The sequence below is a fragment of the Marmota monax genome, unplaced genomic scaffold (genome assembly GCF_021218885.2).
Source record: "Marmota monax isolate L192 unplaced genomic scaffold, Marmota_monax_Labrador192_F-V1.1 WCK01_AAM20220418_F8-fsc00001, whole genome shotgun sequence".
Classification (NCBI taxonomy): domain Eukaryota; kingdom Metazoa; phylum Chordata; class Mammalia; order Rodentia; family Sciuridae; genus Marmota; species Marmota monax.
In genome coordinates this window covers 42,645,884-42,664,203 of record NW_026693777.1, presented here as the reverse complement: position 1 = coordinate 42,664,203, position 18,320 = coordinate 42,645,884, and the positions used below count along the sequence as shown (strand labels likewise).

General features: G+C 50.3%; 1 protein-coding gene across 2 annotated transcripts; it reads right to left on the bottom strand.

Moving 5' to 3' along the window:
• Nucleotides 1–400: 400 nt before the first annotated feature.
• On the bottom strand, nucleotides 401–15,106 carry Disp2 (dispatched RND transporter family member 2). 2 transcript variants are annotated; one of them, XM_046460661.2, is made up of 8 exons: nucleotides 14,888–15,106; nucleotides 8,652–8,981; nucleotides 8,365–8,394; nucleotides 8,072–8,195; nucleotides 7,685–7,800; nucleotides 7,368–7,495; nucleotides 6,933–7,030; nucleotides 401–5,558 (listed from the first exon to the last, which is right to left on the bottom strand). In XM_046460661.2, exons 2-8 carry the CDS (start codon nucleotides 8,963–8,965, stop codon nucleotides 2,313–2,315), a joined length of 4,056 nt encoding a protein of 1,351 aa, XP_046316617.1. In that variant the 5' UTR covers nucleotides 8,966–8,981; nucleotides 14,888–15,106; the 3' UTR covers nucleotides 401–2,312. The 2 variants fall into 2 exon arrangements, with proteins under 2 accessions (XP_046316617.1, XP_046316618.1); XM_046460662.2 differs by having other exon boundaries at nucleotides 14,947–15,101.
• Between the last annotated feature and the right edge of the window lie 3,214 nt (nucleotides 15,107–18,320).

Genomic DNA, 18,320 nt, shown 5'->3' with positions numbered 1-18,320 from the left:
ATGAGCAGATGTAGGGTAGAGAGGCTGAATGCTACTTGGACATATAGAGAGAAGTCCCTTAGATGGACAGATCCAAATTAAGTGCTAGTCATTGCCCCCTCTTCCTATGGCAGGAGTTACTTTCTTTTTCTTCTTCATCCTTGTCTTCTTTTTTTTAGACAGGGTCTTGCTATGTTGCCCAGGCTGGCCTTGAATTGGGCTCAGGTGATCTTCATGTCTCAGCTTCCTGAGTAGCTGGAACAGATGTGCCACTGTTCCTTGTCAGGAGTCATCTTGATTTATTTATTTTGCAAAAAGACAACTTATGTGGTCAGCCCTCCATATTTGTGGGTTCTGCATTTGTGCATTCAATCAACCACAGACTGAAAATATTCCGCATGAAAAAAAATCACATCAGAACTGAACACATACAGACTTTTCTCTTTTTTTCAACACAGTGTAACAACGACTTACACAGCATATACATTGTATTAGATATTATAAGTAATATAGAGACAATTTAAAGTATATGAGAGGATATATGCAGATTATATGCAGATACTACACCATTACACAAGGGACTTGAGCATCCTTGGATTTTGGTATTCTCCATGGATACTGAGGGTGGGTACTAAGGGACAACTGTACTGTCTTCTCTGTCTTCCATAACTCTTACATCTCATTTGAATTTCTGCTCCACTTGTCATGAGCTATTTGGGATGGGAGGTAGGTCTTAATAACTAACACAAGAACACAAAAAAATTAAACAAAACACCCTCTGATTTGCCTTCAGTTCTGTCACAGATTGTCTGTTTGGATGTGGAAAAATCCCTTTGTATTTCTGATACTCATTTGTAAAACGGCCTAGTTCTTTGTAATATCATATACAAAACAAGTGTTCCATAAACATGCTGATGTCCCCTAGTGTTATGAGTTCTTACAGGGAATGAAACCTCAGGACAGACTCTGCTTTGGGTAGGGAGAGCCAGGATTTGGTCTGCCCTAGACTCATTCTTAAGAAGCATGGGACCTGACCTGGGGAGCACCTTCAGATTCACCCTTCCCCTCCAAAAAAAAAAAAAAAAAAGGGCAAGTCTGAATTCCTGGATTAACTGGATTCTGCTCAACCTCATCTACCTTCAGTACCTTTCCTGGCGAGGCCACTCTGCACACTATGACCATGGAAGAGACATGCCTCCGGAGCCTCAGAATCAGATCAGTCATGATGCCACAAGCCTGAAAGACATCTCAGAGGATTTCAGAGGGAAGCACAAAGGAGACAAGGAGGAACCCTAGGATCTGTTCAGAGTACAGCTTTCTCTGCAGATGGAGGCTCAAAGGGGAGGCAGGGTTTCCACAAAGACATCTAAGAAGGCAGGTTGGAGGAATGTGCTAGAAGCGAAGGATCAAGACAGCCAAGGGGCCAATGTCTCTGAAGCAGGTAGCTGGATGGAGACTTGGAGTTATGTAGAATGAGTCAGGATACTGCTCTGCCATTGACAGTGACATGACCAACCTTACTTAGTCTCAATGTCTTTACCTGCAAATTAGGGGTAAGACCCTAATCAACTGCAGATCATGCTGTGGTAAAGTAGTGAGAGTCCAAGGAGACTAACAGGTGTGGAAATGGAAAGGATTATTATTGTTTTTTTTTAAATAGGGGAGAGCACTGGAGCCTGCTTCAAAAGAGGGAGTCTTACAATTTGATAATGCTCCAAGACTGATCATCCCACCTTCTCCTGCTTCACTCCCAACAGCCATCTCTGCCCAGCTTTGGAGAACTTTCTGGTTAAACTGTGAATGTGAGCAGAGCAAGGTAGTTTAGGATAGAGGCCTCAGACTAATTCTGGCCCAGAGAAGCTCCCCCCAAAGTGAGAAGTGTCCTGATGAAGAGTCAATGAGAGGGGTGAAACCTAGGAGGTTATGGAGGTTCCCAAGGGCTCTTCTGGTCAATTAGGTACCCCAAAAGGATCCCAAAGACAAGGTACCATAGTGTCACTGTTGGGAGGGGGGTCAGGTCAGCCTCCCCTGATACTCAGAACTGCGCACTTGGCCTCTCCCCTTTCCAGAGGAGGAGGTCATTGTTGGCACTGTGGGAGCAGATGAGCCCTCAGCAGGTGACAAGGAGAGCCTGTATTCCCTTCCAAAGGCACTCCCTGTTGAATCCTCCAGATATAGGGGGCAAGTCACAGACAGATCAAGGCTGGAATATCTGGCAGGGTTTAAAATCCATGTTGATTTGGAGAATACTTTCACGTTGCAGCCTGGTGCTGCCCCTGCCTTATTTTTACTGACAAGGTTCTGCACTCAGGTCTGGCTTCCTTTGGTCTTCCTTAGCTGCTGTAGCCTGAAGTGTGGGTACTGGGCCTGCGGAGCCAAACATCTGGCAGATCTGGCTGGCTGTTGGGCAGCATCACAGGGCTGCCATCCCCTGGCCCACCGCGGCCCTTCCAGGAGGAGCTGCTCTGGTAGGAGTTGGGCAGTGATGGGTCATACACCGTCTCCTTCAGTGCCAGCCACAGAGTGTCACGCTTCCCATTCAGCTGGCCCCGCTCAAGTATTGGCTGGTCAATGTCATCTAGGTCTTCTGGAGAGATACCCATGGAATCTGGTACACGGGCACTGGGCTCAGAGGTGCTTAGGCAGGTGTCATCTGAGACGCTTAGCCCCTCTAGGGTGCTGGTTGAGGAGCAAAAGCCATCAGGAAGATCTTCAGCCTTGAGCCTTGGGGAGTGAGCCGGGGTTTCCAGTGAGGCCTGCAGGGGCTCAACCTTCTGCCCTTGGGAATCCTGCCTGGCCCCAATTTTGGGGCTGGAGCCAGCTTGTTTATAGGGGGAGGAGGTCTGCAGGGCTGGGCACTGACTGAAGACTGCCTGGTGGTCCAGCAGCAGATCCCTCGGAGAGCCAGGGTCTAGTGGAATTCCAGAGCAGCAGTTGCCGTCATGAAGCTGCAGATCCTCTGAGAGTACCGAGGGCCGGTGGGATAGCTTGCTGGTGGCTGTGCTAGTGTCAAAGCTGGGGCTCCGGCGCCGTGCCAGGGGTTGAAGCTCATAATGCTCAGAGCAGGATCCAGGTATCCCTCCTATTGGTCGTGTCTTTTCCTCATCAGGGTCCCCACTTCCAGCGTCCCATGGCAGGTGGGCACAGGGCCAGAGGATCTGTCCACAGTTCTTCTCTGGCCCAAAGAAGCAGCACAGAGATTGGAAGAAGAAGCTGGCAAAGCCACAGCTGACGAACTTGACCATCATGATGATGATGCCCAGCTTACGATAGAGCAGCACTGTGGCAGGTAGCATGAGCACGCCAGATGCAAACAGGGCTGCAGTTCCCACTGCTGTGGCACGGCTGGTCTGGCGCAGCGAGAAGGCCACGCGGCTCAAGCGGTCAGGGTGTGGGCACAGGTGATAGGAGATGCAATAGTTGATAGTGAAGTCTACTGAGAGACCCACAGAGGCAGAGAGAAAGAGGGACTCAGCAGTGTTGAGCTGCCACTCAAGTAGAACCAGAAGTCCTACCGTGAGTAGAACAGTGCCTGCCACAGCTGCCACGGAGAACAGGCTAAGTGGAACATTCCAGGTGCCCAGCAACAGTGTGGCAAAGGCCAGTGCCAGAGCCAGGCCCAGCACCACAGCAGGCTCAGTGCTCAGACTGTGTTGCAGGCTGTACAGCTCTAGGCGGCTGGTGAACCAACCACGGCGGAGGCCAGAAGGTGCCCTGCCCAGCTCTGCTGCCAGCCAGCGGCTGATCTCAGTGTAGAAGTGGTGGACCTGGTTGTAGTCTGGACTGTATGGGAAGTTGCTCTGGAACTGCAGGACCAGGGCAGCCAGGTTGCCATGGGCGTCAAAACGGAGTCCCAGGTCACGGGTGCCATCGGGGCTTTGCTCCTGAGCCATCATCTTGAGGCAGTGCAAGAAAAGCTGAGGGGCCCAGGGAAAGTCTGACTGGCCACAGCAGACATTAGGCCCTAGGCGGGCACAAGCCGGGCTCTCTACCCAGTGCTGGAGGGCCTCCATGAAACACAGCGTGGGCCAGCCCTCTGGCTGGATACCAAAGAAGCTCTGGTTGCGGACTCGGTGACAGAGTGCCAGAAGCCAGCGCTGGGCTTCTGGGCTGCTGGCTGAGAAGTCAGGGTCGGTCACTAATGAGCTGTTGCTGCGAGGGTCCAAGGGGTCGCTAGTGTCCACCGGCAGGATTCCCCACACCAAAACCACGGGCAATTGTCCGCCCTCTTCCGGAGGCAGGTGTTCAAACAGAAACTGCTGCTGATACTCTGCGTCAAAGCGCTCGAAGGGGTGACTAGGCCTGAACACCTGACCTCCAGCTGGCAGCAGAATGGGGAGCTGCAGGCGGGGACTTACGCCGCCAATGTAGGCGCCCCCTGCAGCCAGCGCCGCGAACCAGCAGATCCAGATGTAGCGGAACTTGATGACGCCACAGGGCAGCAGACGCTGAAAGAGCAGGCGCGAGAGGATGGCAATGGCCCTCCGAAAGCCACGGAACCGCCGGTGCAACGCTAGCAACAGCCGCCAGGGGTCACTACCGCCCCTCGGGCCTTGCGCCCGAGGCACACAGCCGCGCGCCAGGTAGCGCTCATGGAGTACCGCAGAGGCAGGCAGCCAGACCAGTGTGAGCGCCATGTGCACTAGCACAGCGGTGCCCATGAAGAGGGCGAAGCAGCGCACCGCCGGCAAGCGGCTCAGGTAGCTGCCATAGAAAGCCGCGCTGGTGGTGAGGCCCGAGACCAGCAGCAGGTAGCCGAAGTGGTGCATCGTGCGGCCCACTCGCTGCGCCAGACCCCCAGAGGGCACCTGGCTTTTGCTGAGGCGCCATAGGTCGAAGAAGATGAGTGTGTGGTTGACGCAGACACCGCTAAGCAGGATGAGGGCTGCCAGATTGACAAAAGGGAAGTAGGCCATGCGGAAGGCCACATGATATAGAAAGAAGGCCACCAGTAGGGAGCCCAGCACCCCCAGCATAACCATGAGCGTGATGAAGAGTGAGCGCAGGTAGAGGGCAATGCTGAAGAAGATGGCAACCAGGGCCAGCAAGGGGTACACCGTATCCAGGGCCAGATAGTGCTTCAGCAGCTCCTGCTTGATGCCCAGGTCCATGCCAGTAATGGAGGTATAGTTGTCAGAGACATCCATGGGGTTGACTAGGCCATCTAGGTAAATGTCCATCATGGAGGCACCCTTTAGGATGGGCAGGAAGAGCAGGCTATACTTGAGGGAGGGAACCTGGTAGTCAGCAGTCTGGGGACTCAGAAAATCCCTATCTAGCAGAAAGTGAAGGAGCTGGTAAATGGCACTGCTCTGGGAGCACTTGGTGGGAATCTGGGCACAGTGTGGGGATTTGTCATGCTCAGGTCCCAGACAAGAGGGCTCCAGGATACCACGATGGTAATAGGGGGCACAGGCCCGCAGCAGGGCCAGTATGCGTGCTGCATCAGCTTGGGTAGTGTCCAGGCAGGAGGAGCGGTTGGAGAGCATAGCAAGATAGTTGCCCAGTGACCAGCTGGGACAGCACTGGTTGGTTGCTGTACGCTGACATAGAGCCCCAAAGCTGGGATGGGAGCGGATCTGTAGGGCACACAGCAGACGACAGCTCAGGGGCAGTCCAGGGACCCAGGTTTCTCCAGCCCTGTCCTAGTCCTCTCACCTTTCAGTTTACTGGGCAGACAAAGAAATAGCTTGACAGCCCAACAGAATTTGCTTGTCTCAAGAATTGCTTTTAGCTACTGGCATCTTGGCTTTATCAAAGGGGAGCCTCAGGGATGCTGCCTGAGGCCTCAGCTTGAGAGGCCTTTCCCTAAGGACCCCAATAAGTCACACACTCCAACTCTGCACTGCCTGGGCCAAGAGTAGGAATGGAGGTAGCATCCACATTATGGAATAGGACCAAGGGGCCAGGAAGCTGGAAGCAAGCAATTGAAAAAGTAGGGGCCTGAACATTCCAGCATCAGGGGTACTGCCAAACCCTAGCCCCTACCTCTCTCCCTGGGCTGCTTAAATCCTCTTAGGGTCAGAGCTGTTTCTTTTTTTATGCCTCCTTACCTCTTCCACCCTGTAATTAACATCACAGCAGTTGGTACAGTACAGCCAGTTCCAGCCTGGGAGTCAGAGATCCTACTCTGCCATTGTCATGGTGATGACATGTTTGCGGAGCAATTTCTATTGCCAGTCATTATGCTATAGTTTCCCAGATTCTATTTTGTTTAATTGTCCCAATATCCTTATGAAGGAAGTACTGTTATTATCCATATTTAACATATATGAGGGCTGAGAGTGTAGCTCCATAATAGAATATGTGCTTAGCAGGTATGAGGCCCTGGGGTTGAGCCCTAGCACCACAAAAAGAAAACAACAACATATATGGAGACTGAGGCACTGAGAGGTTAAGTCATGCAGCAAGGAAGCCTTGGAGCTCATCTTAAACTCAGGAAACTAACTCCAGAACATATGTTCTTAACCATTGTCTTTTGGTACTCTAGATATCCTGATGTGAGGCAGGGGACATAGGCTCCTGAGTGGTTTTCACACTGTTTTTAGAAGCAAACCCTCCTACAGATGTTATCATATATGATCCCCAGTTAGCATAATTGGATTGGCACTGCTTGAGTTGATGAGGGCTGAGGCCTTAAAGCTCACGGTCTCAGTCCCCTAGGCCAGGGTCTCCTCTACAGTGCTTAAGGTGCTTTTTCAGGAAATTTTGAAAATCCCCAGGCTTTGCTCAGGTTTTCTTGTGGCAACTGTAGTTTGGCTTTTCTAAAAGCAGTCAGTTCTTCCTTACCCACCTCAAACTGGAGCCTCTCTGCAGGGTTAGAATAATTTTCTAAACAGGGAATGCTCTTCCCTACTCAACTACGGCAGTCCTGGCTTAGCTCATCCTTGGGATCAGGCCCCTCATGTCCTTAGTTCCCCCAAATACCCCTGGCACCTCCCCAGCCAGCTTACCTGCTCCTGTTCCATGCGACACATAGAATGGATGGCATGCAGGTTCCATAGACTGCCCACTGTGGTGGACATGAACACCAGCTTTGCGTTGCTCTTCTCTGTAACACACCCACTTGAAGCTCAGCCCTTGGGGCCCAGGTTTTGGGCCCACCACCAAAGGGAAGATGCTCACCCAGGGCCACTGAAGGATAAGATTCCCAGGAGCCTGAAACCCATGCCTGGCTATTTGATCCTGCCCCTGTACCCTACCCCCCACCCAGCTTGACCCCACTGGCTTAGAATATCTGGGATCTGCTTCCTTCTCCCAGCTGACTTGAATGTGGCCAGCTGGCTGCCTTCACTTTCTGTCTGCCCACATTTGTTCTGGGTCTGCCCATTCTACTATGTAGGGCAGGGACCACCATGGATGCCAGGGCTGGCCCACCTATTGCTTACCAGGGGGGCCACAGAAGAAGTTCTCCTGCCCTCTGTCCTCAGGGGGCTCCACCATTCTCCGGGCCCGGACCACACTCTCCTGAGCCTTATCCCAGTGTACAGGATTCAAAGTGCTGTGGGAGTTCAAGCTGAAGTAGAGAGAATTTCTGTACTAGGTACCATTGGGAGTGGAAGCTCACGGAGGCCAGAGATCACTCCCCAGGGAGCCCCAGCAAGCACCTCTGACCTGCCTTTTGGAGGTCACTCAATGTTCCCTCCCCAGAGACCAAGTTCTTCCTCCCTTTCCCACCCTCAGTAGGAAAATGGGGATCTGTTACCTGTTCAGATCAAGGTCTGGGGAAAGGGAAAGTAGGTTCCTGGGGCCTGTGAGGGCCTGCAGTGCTTTCCACACCTCCAGCTTTCGCCCAACGTCTGTATCCCGAGGCTCAAAGCCCTGCGGGGAGGAGGGCAGAGAACAGTGGGTAGGCAGAGGAGGAGCTCTCTATCTGGGATGTCCCCAGCTCTGCCCCTTTGGTTTTCTGGAGCAGGGAGGGCCGGCCAGCCTGCCTGTGCGGATTGTAGATGTATGACCTCTATACTATTTGTAGCTCTCTCTGGAGGTCAAGAGCTCACCATTCCTTCCCTACCCCAACTGGGTCAACTCAGCCCCAGACTGAGCTTCAGTGGCCAGGCCTGGGGCCCCCTCCCTCCTTTTGACCTCTCACCAGTAAAGGGTTCGAGAAGTCAGGCAGCTGGCTTCCCAGTAGTCCAGCCAGGGTGCAGAGGAGGATGACAGCTAAACACACCAGCAGCACGACCACTGGCCACTCAGCAATCAGCTGGGAATAGCTGGGAAAGAGGGAAGGAACCATATGAGTTGGTGTTAGGTGTGGTAATAAGAGGCTGGTGAGCTTAGAATCCACTGAAAAGGGGTGGTAGAACAGAAAGCACATGGAGCAGGGTTAAACTGGACACCAGCCTGGTCACCCCTAGGAATCTGGGGGAGGCCCAGGCCTACCTCTTTGGCATCCGGAAGGTCCGTTCCTGCCTGTGGGAAAAGAAGAAAAGACACTTGTTTACCTGAGTCTTTATGTGGAGAGAGGTGTGGGGGGGCAGGGTGTGGAAGAATAGAGGATGGGGTGTAAAGGAAGATGGCATTTTAGAGCTTTCCCACCCCCAAGCTCTAACTTTTTCCTTCTACTCCATCAGAGGCAGTGGACATCCAGACCCCCAGCAATCTGTTCCATTTTTGAGCCCTGTCCTACCTTTCAGTGGCAGCTGATAGGCTGCTGGACCCCTCCTTACCTGACGCTGACCACATGCTGTTGCACAGAAGGTGGCTTCCAGACCCCATCACGCTGTGAGGAGATTGGAGAAGTATTGATGTTGGAGCTATGGGAGCATAAAGCTGCCTGGTCTCCAGGCCCTAATAGAGAACTGCCTTCTTGATATTCTTGCGGTTGCCGCGAATAGGTAAAATGACCAGGGGCTAAGGCACCCGTCGGGTCTAGAGCCTGAAGAGTGGAAGTTGGTGGTGGGGGTCCAGAAGAGCTGGAAGGGTCCTCAAGGGGACAGCTGTGGAGGGAGCAGCTCCTCTCTGGGCTAGCCTCAGGCGCCATGGCCTTGGTTTGTGACCTGGGGAGACAGCAGGCAGGAAAGATAGGGGTAGAGGATGGTAGTGGGTCATTTCATGCTCAGTAAGAATTATTCAGTTAAGGGAAGATAAGGAGACAGAGCTCAGGGTTGTTTTATTTACTAATCCTGGGGAAAAGTGAGAAGGGTGGAGGCTCAAAGTCTGTATCCCCAGGCTTCTTCTTGGGGTCTATTCTCTCATTCACTCACCATCCATGAATTCTAAAGACACTGTTGGCAACCTGCCAGACACTGTGCTCAACACTGAATGTGCTGTTACATATATGATATGTATTTTTTGACATGAGGTCCTGCTGTGTAGCTAAGGTTGGCCTCAAACACTACATCCTTCTGTCTCATTCTCCTAAGTAGCTGGGATCACAGGTGCACATGACTGTGCCCAATTTATATACATGATCTTATTTTCTCTTTACAAAAATCCCATAAGGGAAGCATTTTCTTTTATAGATTTGAAAGCAGATTCCATGAGAGTTGAAGATCTGGAACTTGAAGCCACTTCTTCTGACTTGTAGCCCTGTATTCTTCCTATGGTACTTGTCTGCTCATTCACTTGATAGACATCTGTTGAGTACCTAGCACTCTTGTTCCCATCTTAGAGCCTTTGAACCTTCTATTCCTTCTGTTATATTGCCCCTCCCACCAATTGCCTGGGCTCTGTGTGTGTGTGTGTGTGTGTGTGTATGTGTGACCTCATCCTTTTTTAAAAAATTCTGATCTCTGTTCAACTGTTACCTCCTCAGAAAGTCTTTCTTGACTACTTACCAGCTCTCTGTTCTATTACCCTGCTTGGTATTTCTTCATAGCATTCACTGCAATTGGCTATTATAGAGTTGTATTTCTTGCCTGTCTCTCATATGTAATGGGAGGGCTAGGAAAAATAGGAACCTGGTGCATTGGCTCATCTCCATATCCCTAGTGCCTTAAACAGTGTCTTGCACACAGAAGGTGCCTGGCTGCTAAGAGTGGTGCTAGGATGAATAAATCCCAGAACTTACTCTAGGCATTCACAGTAGTGAGATGCCAATAGTCGGACATGTTGGTTTGTGTGAGAAGGGGAAACTCTGTCATGGGCCATGCAGAAAGCAGAAGGTTTGCTCTGCAAGGGTGTGCACAGTTGGAAAAGGAAATTGGGAGCCCCTAAGGAATGAGGCAGGGAATCTGTAATAGATTCTTCTTCCAAAATTACTTATCAGGCAATGTTCTGTGCATGGATTTACCCCTATTCCTTGGTTCAGGGGAGATCGAGTCCCTCCCCAGTGGCAGTACTGCTAGACCTAGGACAGGGAAAGATGGCCAAAGAACAAACTACTTGAAGGCCATGATAGTTCCCAGGGGGTTCAGGGTTTGGCACTTTGACAGAGCCTATCCTGCCTGGCTTCTCAGCCTGCCAGAGCTTGCATGGTTCCCATGGGAGAGCCAGGTCTATGCTGAGCCAATCTTGGCTTCAAGTCCTACCTGCTGCACTTTGAAGAGGCAATGAACCAGAGTCCTGGCCACAGTGGCAGGTGGACATTGCCCATGGAGGCCAAGTGGAGGAATTGGAAAAAATAAGCAAGCACTGCTTCTTCTTCCAGGATGACTGGCTGCTGGGCAGTCTGGGAGATAGTGACCCTTATGCTAAGGGTAAAATGGGAGAGTAGTGGAGGCAGGCTCCTGGGTCTATTTCCCACTGCTTTCCTGAGCTCTGTGGCTTCAGGAAATGCTATCAGTCCTGGAGCACTGGCATCCTTGACTGTTGAGGATATGATAAGAACATCCACCTTTCAATTTTGATGTGTAATATAATACATGTGAGGTGCCTGGCATAGAGTTTAGAATGTTAGAAGATGCATTTACTTTCTTGCCCTTTCCCACACTCAGTATTGCAGGGAGCATGTGCTTTAAGAACTATGTTTATATTTAATTTGTCCTCTTTTGTCATCACATATAATACATTTCCACTTCAGAACGTCTCACACCTTGAGAATTTCATATGCAATTATAAACACTTTCTTCTTTGTTATCCAAAAGCTGCATTGAAATTTGATCTCATGATTTAAATCATTAGTACTTATTTTTTAGTAGCTCAGCATTTAGAAAAATAAGATTCTTTTTTTGTACCTGGTATTGAACCTAGGGGCATTTAACCACTGAGCCACATCCCCCAGACCTTTTTTTTAATATATTTTATTTAGAGATAGGGTCTCACTAAATTGCTTAGGACCTCACTAAGTTGCTGAGGCTGGCTTTGAACCCACAATCCTTCTGTCTCAGCCTCCCAAGCCACTGGGATTACAGGCAAGGGCCACCATGCTAGGCAAGAATAAGAATTTGACTAAAGTTGTTTTAAAGCAAGAACTTGGATGACTCCATGAAATTAATGATGTAAACAACCAGTGTTTACATCAGCAATCTTTTATCAGTGCAGATAAAAGACCCTATAGGCCAATTCCTGTGGGACAAAGAGAAGCTGGATAAACGGCCTCCGTTATAAGTGGGGATATTTATTAATTAAAGATTTTTAATTCTATGGCCTTTTGTTTTGAGCACTTGTCGTGCTCAGCTCTGTGCTTGGATCCTGAAGGCATGAAGATGATCCATTAGCCTTGATTTCCCTCTCCAGAGCAGGGCCTGCTTTCAAGAGGTAAGGAGAGTGGGACAGCAGTATAGATGTGAGGGACTTGTTTCAGCTACACACCCTGTAGAGCACTAAGCACTGGGCTTCTTCTAGGAGCCAGTTCCCCACTTAGAGTGTCAGTATTTTTACATTAGAGGATGCCAGCATACTAGAGGTGCTGGAGGAGAATGGAATCCCCCTTCCTGTCAAACCTCCTAAACTTATGCCCTTTCTTAATTGGTTCCTGTTCAGGGGGGAATCTAGGCTCCTTCCTCAGTTTGCTTCCACTGGGGTCTTTCTGGCCCCAGCTCCCTCCCTTCAACACCTTCTATTCTTTTCCAGGGACCTAGGATCAGCTGCTCCCAATCATATCCTTCTCAATTGTGTCCACCATTGTCATTGTGCCAGAATTTGAAATCCTCCACATTCTAAGTGCTGTAGAGCTGCACCATTGTCTCAGGACTCCCCATGAAAAGAGTCAAACTCCACTCAAAATGAAGTCTTTCTTCTGCCAGTGCCTGCTGTCCACTGCTCTCAGGAGATACAGTGATCTTATAAGAGTTAAGCACTCTTGTCCTTGCATCCCCAGGGGATTTTCATTCTCACCTTCTCAGTTCTGAGACCCTGACTGGGATGTGTAACCTCCTGGCAGGGGGCCTGCCTAAGCTCCCTAAATGACTGAGACAAGCAGGCAGGGAGGGGAATAGAAAATACTGATATTCACTCCACTTAGGAGGTCCAACATCACAGCAATCAGGGCCTTGCTGACAGGGCCCTAGATACAAAGCCCCAATTGGGGTGCCCTATAAGGAACATAGGTATGTGTGCATTAACCTCATTCTCAAGCCCTCAGAACACAGCCACCTGGACATCCATGTGATCCCACAGAGTGGCCAGGACAGATGAGGGAGCAGCTCACACCACTAGGAAATGAAAAGGTAATTTTATTATTATTATTATTATTATTAGGTACTGGGGATTGAACCCAGGGGTGCTTAACCTCTGAGCAACATTTCCAGCCCTTTTTATTTTTTTATTTTGAGATAAGGTCTCATTAAGTTGCTTATTATTAATTTTTGTGGTACTGGGGATTGAACCCAGGAATGCTTTACCATTGAGCTACATCTCTGACCCTTTTTATTTTATTTTGAGACAAGATCTCTCTAAATGGCCAGGACTGGCCTCAAACTTGTGATTCTCCTGTCTCAGTCTCCCAAATTGCTGGGATTATAGTCACGTGCCACCACACCTAGCTAAACATGCAATTTTAAAAACACAAAAAATTATTTCAAAATTTTCTATAGTCAATGGGTTAAAAACTGTGAGGTGTGGCTGGGAGAGTGGCTCAGTGGTAGAGTGCTTGTGTTGCATGTACAAGGCCCTGGGTTCTATCCCTAGCATTGCAAAAAAACAAAACAAAACAAAACAAAAAAACCAAAAAACCAAAACCCCCAAAACTGTGGGTGAAGTAGCACACACCTGTAATTTAATTTATTGGGGAGGCTAAAGAAGGAGGATCCCTTGAGCCCAGTAGTTCCATGACAGCCTGTGCAAAAAAGCAAGATCCCATCTTAAAAAAAAAAATCAGGAGAGGGGCTAGAGATGTAGTATTTGGTATGTGGGAAGCTTAAAAAAAAATTTGTGCTGTCTCTGTGTGTTTGTGTGTGTGTGTGTGTGTGTGTGTGTACGCATGCGTATCTATGTGTGTGTGCTGTGTGTGTGTCTGAGTCATCATGTGTCCATCTCCGGGTTCTACTTAGCTCAGCAGGAACATATTTATATTTCTTCTTCTTCCTTTTTTTTTTTTTTTTTGCAGTACTGGGGATTGAACCCAGGGTGCTTTATCCCTGAGATCTATCCCTAGCCCTTTATTTTATATTTTTCATTTTGAGAAAGGGTCTCTCAGGCCATTGCGATCCTTCTTCCTCAGTCTTCTGAGTTGCTGGGATTACAGCTCTGCACCACTGCACCATCATATTTGTATTTATTGAATTGAATTGAACTGAGTCTCTCTGCCTGCATAGTATCTGTGGTCTCAGGGAAATGCAGAGCGGGGTCAGAGGTCTCCAGGAATTGCTGGAAGAGAGCAAGTGATTTTTATGGGGGGGGGGGGGGATGAGTGCACCAGACAGGGCTGACTGGCCCTTGGTAAAATATACCAGACAGCAAATGTCTCTCCTGCTCCTTCTGGCTCTAGGCCCCTATTCTGTCCTGTCACTGCTTTTTCTTATCTTTTGGTTAGGCCAGAGCTACAGGCAGGTCCCTGATCCTGGAAACACATCCAACCTGTGTCTCACCCTTTTGAGGAAGGTTCTGTGCCTTCTGGACTGATATATTAAGAGGGAAAAATGTTTGTTTCCACTTGTGGGGCTTTCTCTTCCCTCTGAGATACAGAATGTGAATTTTAACTGGTGCAGTCTGGAGACAATGTGTCTGTCTGCTTTTTGCTCCCAAAGAATATTTTTTTAAATTTTTTTTTTTTTATTTCAGGCAGGAGAGAGAGGCAGTGCCACGTCAGTGGAGAGTTTCTGGGGGCAGCAGAGCCAGACAGGGCACAGAAATTGCGCCATCTTGCTACCTGTCTGGGCTGTTCCATCACACATATGTCGGAGGAAGGCAGAGGAGAGGCATCCAGATCTGGGGACAGATTCTCAGCAAGAAAGGGTCCTTCCTGTCCCACTAGTCTGGGGCTGCTTCAGTGGTCATTCAGACCACCACCTGAGTCTGCGTCTGAGAGCCTTAGCGGCTCCAGTGAACGCCAGTGGCTGCTACAGGCAAGGACTCAAACAGATATGTGCACAGCTGGGGACCATGCAGGGCAGGCAAGCAACTGACATTGACAAACAGGCAAGCAAATGACGGTGACAGACAAAGACAGTCACTGACGTAGCTGCCGAATGTCTGCTCTCCCCAGGAAACTAGCCTTGGCGAGCCTGTTGTCCACGGTACATGCGCACCCCCATGCACACTGACACGCAGCTGGAGCCCAGGCTGACGTTGCTGCGGACTTGAGGCCTTCTGCGAAGAAGACGCAGAGGCAAAGCCTAAAGGGAGGGGCTCGGGAGGCCAGGGCAAAGGGGGAAACCATGGCTTTAGGGGAAAGGTAAGAACAGTGGGTGGGGCAGGTCCCCCAGACAGTGAAGGTGATGGGAGATGGCACTGGGGGATGTCAAAGAGCGAGTAAATTTACCTGGCAGGATGAGGGCATATCGAACCTTCCCCCCTCCCCAGAAGGGGCAAAAGGAAGGTATGGGCAATGAATGGGGCGACAAATGGCGACTAATGAAGATACCTGGAGCAGAGATGCTGAGAAGATCTTCGAGCCGGATCTGCGGAGCTGTTCCTCCCTACCTGTCCGAGGAGCTGCCGTTCGGGGATACGGAATCCCCTTCGGGCCTCTGCTCCTTTTTCGGACACGGGCTGGGAGACCGACTGCTGCAGCTGCTGCGGCTGCTGCCACCGTCCATGCCCGTGGGCGGCGCCGCTGTCCGAGAGCTAGTGCTGAAGCAGCGGCAGCGGCAGGCTGGTGCGCATGCGTCAGCGCCCGCAGACCAGTCGCTGGGCGGGGCCGAGAAAGAGCCCAGCCAATGGGCGCGGGGCTGGTGGGGGGTGCAGGGATGGAGGCTGCCAGCTGCGACGCCGCAATGGGGACCCAAGGGGGGGTGGTTGTCTAGCAGAATGGCAGTGGGGCTAGGGTGTAGGCCCATCTACGCAGGCCAGGTCTACGTGATTTTAGGGGTCCGGCGGTCTGGCCCTTTCTGGGGACCTCGGACTTCTCATAAGGAACTAAGGAGCGCGACCCGTGCAGAGATCCCCACAATTTGAAACGCAGGTTTCCACGCCCGCGTTTCACGGCATTCTGGCGCAGAACGCTGAGTGGTAGAGAGGTCGAGCGACTAGTCCGCATTCCTCTTGGATCCACTCTTCTCCCTCTTTTCCTCCCCAGTGGGGCTAAGGGTCTGCTTAATTTGGGTCTTCCTTCTTGTCGGTTTGGACCTGGACCTGGGGCTGTGCCCCTCAGCTATGGAACCTGGACTCGGTTATTGAAGTGCGCAATACGGGGAGGGGGGAGGGAAATGAGAAACGCCCAGAATGCTCAGCTCCCTTTTCTTACAGTCACCACTACTTCCCACCTCAGCCTGGGAGGGACCAGTTAGCCACTCACTCCTGGGCACTTGCCTGTAACCCACAGGGGAATAGCTCTGAGGGATAGACAGAAGAGCACATTTGGAGGTAATGGACCTGAGACAGGCCTGGCTAGAGGGATGTAACAGAACTAGGATATTAGCAATATGAAAAGCCTGGAGGCTGGGGAGTGGAGAGGGTCCTGGGCGTGGGATTTGGATAGACAGAAAGGGTTTCACAGCAAGCAGGCTGTCCAGTGCCTGGCTCTGGTGCTGAAAGCATGGGGCTCAGAGAGTCAGAACCCTTGTGGTCAGGCCCATGAGATGATTGATGCCATCTCTTCTTTGCAGCTTGTGATAGAGAAGGGGCGGTGTGCAGAGGAGGGAAGACCTTCTTCCTAATAGGCCTTAGGGAAAACTTCCTGGAGATGGTGGGTTTCTACTGGCTTGGAAGGCTCTGAAAATGTGGAGGTACGAGACAGGGAGGGCATCCCTGACCTGGGATGTCTGACCCAGACAGAGAACTGCAAAATTCATGAGGTTGGAAAACTGTATATTTTCAGGGAATTGTGAGAAATTCACCTGGTTAATAGGGAGCTTTTGAAGGCTTTAGCTGTGTAGAATGAGGTGTGCAAGCTGGAACCTTGGAATGCCCACAAGATTTGGGTGTATGGGACAGGATAGAGGTGATGGGCCACATGCAGGACCCTTTATGGTAGGGAGAAGAGTTGAGAAAGAACACAAAGGAAGTTGACCTTATACAACCACCTGCTATGGGTATCACTGAGCCAAGTTCTAGAGAATACCAGACTGGTTATTCTGTTTTCACAACAGGGAAACCCAGAAACAACTAGACCCTTTGAGTGCCAGTTTGAATGTTGTGTTAGATTTTCATCACAGTGGCCAAAATACCAACAAGAACAACTTGGAGGAGGAAAAGTTTTCTTTGGACTCATGATTTCAGAGGTGCAGGCTATGGTTGACCATCTCAATGACGTGAGGCAGAACATCATGGCAGAAGAGCGTGGTGGAGTAAAGCTGTTCAGCTCATGGCAGCTGGGAAGCAGAGAGAGGAGCCAGAGAAAAGCCGTATAATCCCCAAGGGCATGTTCCCAGTGACCAGCTTCCTCCAGCCACGCCTTAACTGCTTACAGTTACTACCCAGTAATCCATTCAAATTATTAACCCATCAAATGGATTAGTCCACCGATTAGGTTACAGCTCTCATAAGCTAATCATTTCATCTTTGAGAATTCCTGCTTTATCTGTTACATGAGTTGATTGGGAGATGACTCGTATTCAAACCATAACCGATGAGAAGAAAGACAGACTCTTAAAGAATAAAACTTGGCCTCCAGGAGGCTGTTTATTAGGAAGAGAAGATTCTGGTCCATGTCTAGTGCCAGGTCAGGAAGGCAACCTTCTCAGGTTCCTCATCTTGTGTCTTTTTTTCTTGTTTCTTCAGTGGTGTGGACCAGGGGGATGCCCTGGACCATGACCAGGGGGGTGCCCACCAGGTCCTGGGGGGTGGCCTCCCCCAGGACAGTGCCCTGGACCATGACCAGGGGGGTGCCCACCAGGTCCTGGGGGGTGGCCTCCCCCAGGACAGTGCCCTGGACCATGACCAGGGGGGTGCCCACCAGGTCCTGGGGGGTGGCCTCCCCCAGGACAGTGCCCTGGACCATGGCCAGGTGGGTGACCACCAGGTCCTGGAGGATGGCCGCCATGGCAGTGCCCCTGTGGAAAGCCAAATGACCAATGTCAGAATCTGAGATCAGTGCCAATCTCTCCTGTAATCAACTCCTCTTCTTTCTACTTCCCCAGGGATTCTGGATTCCTGGGCACTAGCAAGGAGCTGTAGAGGAGGACTGGGTGGTAGGGATGGCCTTGATGAAGCCCCTTGAATACTGAGCAGACAAGAGGGGAGGGACCTAAATTTATTGGTTTCCATTCTTGACCTGAGCTATGATTCCACTTCTTGGACTTTGGTTTATTTGATGTGTAACTAAGAAGCAAAATTATCTCATCTTCCCTGAGGGACCCTTGCAGAGTGATTCTAGAAGCTTTTCCAAGCTAGAACTGCAGGCTTATTGTACTTAGGAGCAAGGGTGAAGCTCAGGGAGGCTGTAGAGGAGCTGAGGGCTAGGGAGAGATAGGAGCTGAGGAGAAGGAGAAAAGCAGCTGGAGGAGGGGCAGTAGACCAAGAGAAGAAAGGAAGATGAAGATGTGCATGTTCTCTACATAGGTAGTGGGTCCTTGTATATGAACAGGACGTATGCTGCATTGACATACATATAACTGTGTTTGGGTACATGTATATAAGTGAGTGCATATACTTGCCTGCTGTGCACATAGATGCATGCATGGAGTATATGGTTGTGTGTTCATGAGAATGGGTGTGTGTGTGAGCCTATGGCATCCCTGAGCAGGGTGCGAGCCCAAGATATCAGGAAGACTAAAAAATAACGTCAAAGTTTTACTCCTCCAAAGTACAGGTATGAAGACACGAAGTGCTGTGAATATACTATGTATATAACCAGAGATATGAAAAATAGTGCTCTATATGTGTAATAAGAACTGTAATGCATTCTGTGTCGTATA

What these genes read in the sequence shown, in the direction of transcription:
- Disp2 (XM_046460662.2), bottom strand. Translation starts at nt 15,062, where the DNA reads ATGGACGGTGGCAGCAGCCGCAGCAGCTGCAGCAGTCGGTCTCCCAGC. An exon ending in AACGGCAGCTCCTCGGACAG is followed by an intron (nt 8,982 to 14,946) that starts GTAGGGAGGAAC and finishes CTGTCTCCCCAG; the next exon opens with GTCACAAACCAAGGCCATGG. An exon ending in GTCGCATGGAACAGGAGCAG is followed by an intron (nt 5,559 to 6,932) that starts GTAAGCTGGCTG and finishes TGTGCCCTACAG; the next exon opens with ATCCGCTCCCATCCCAGCTT.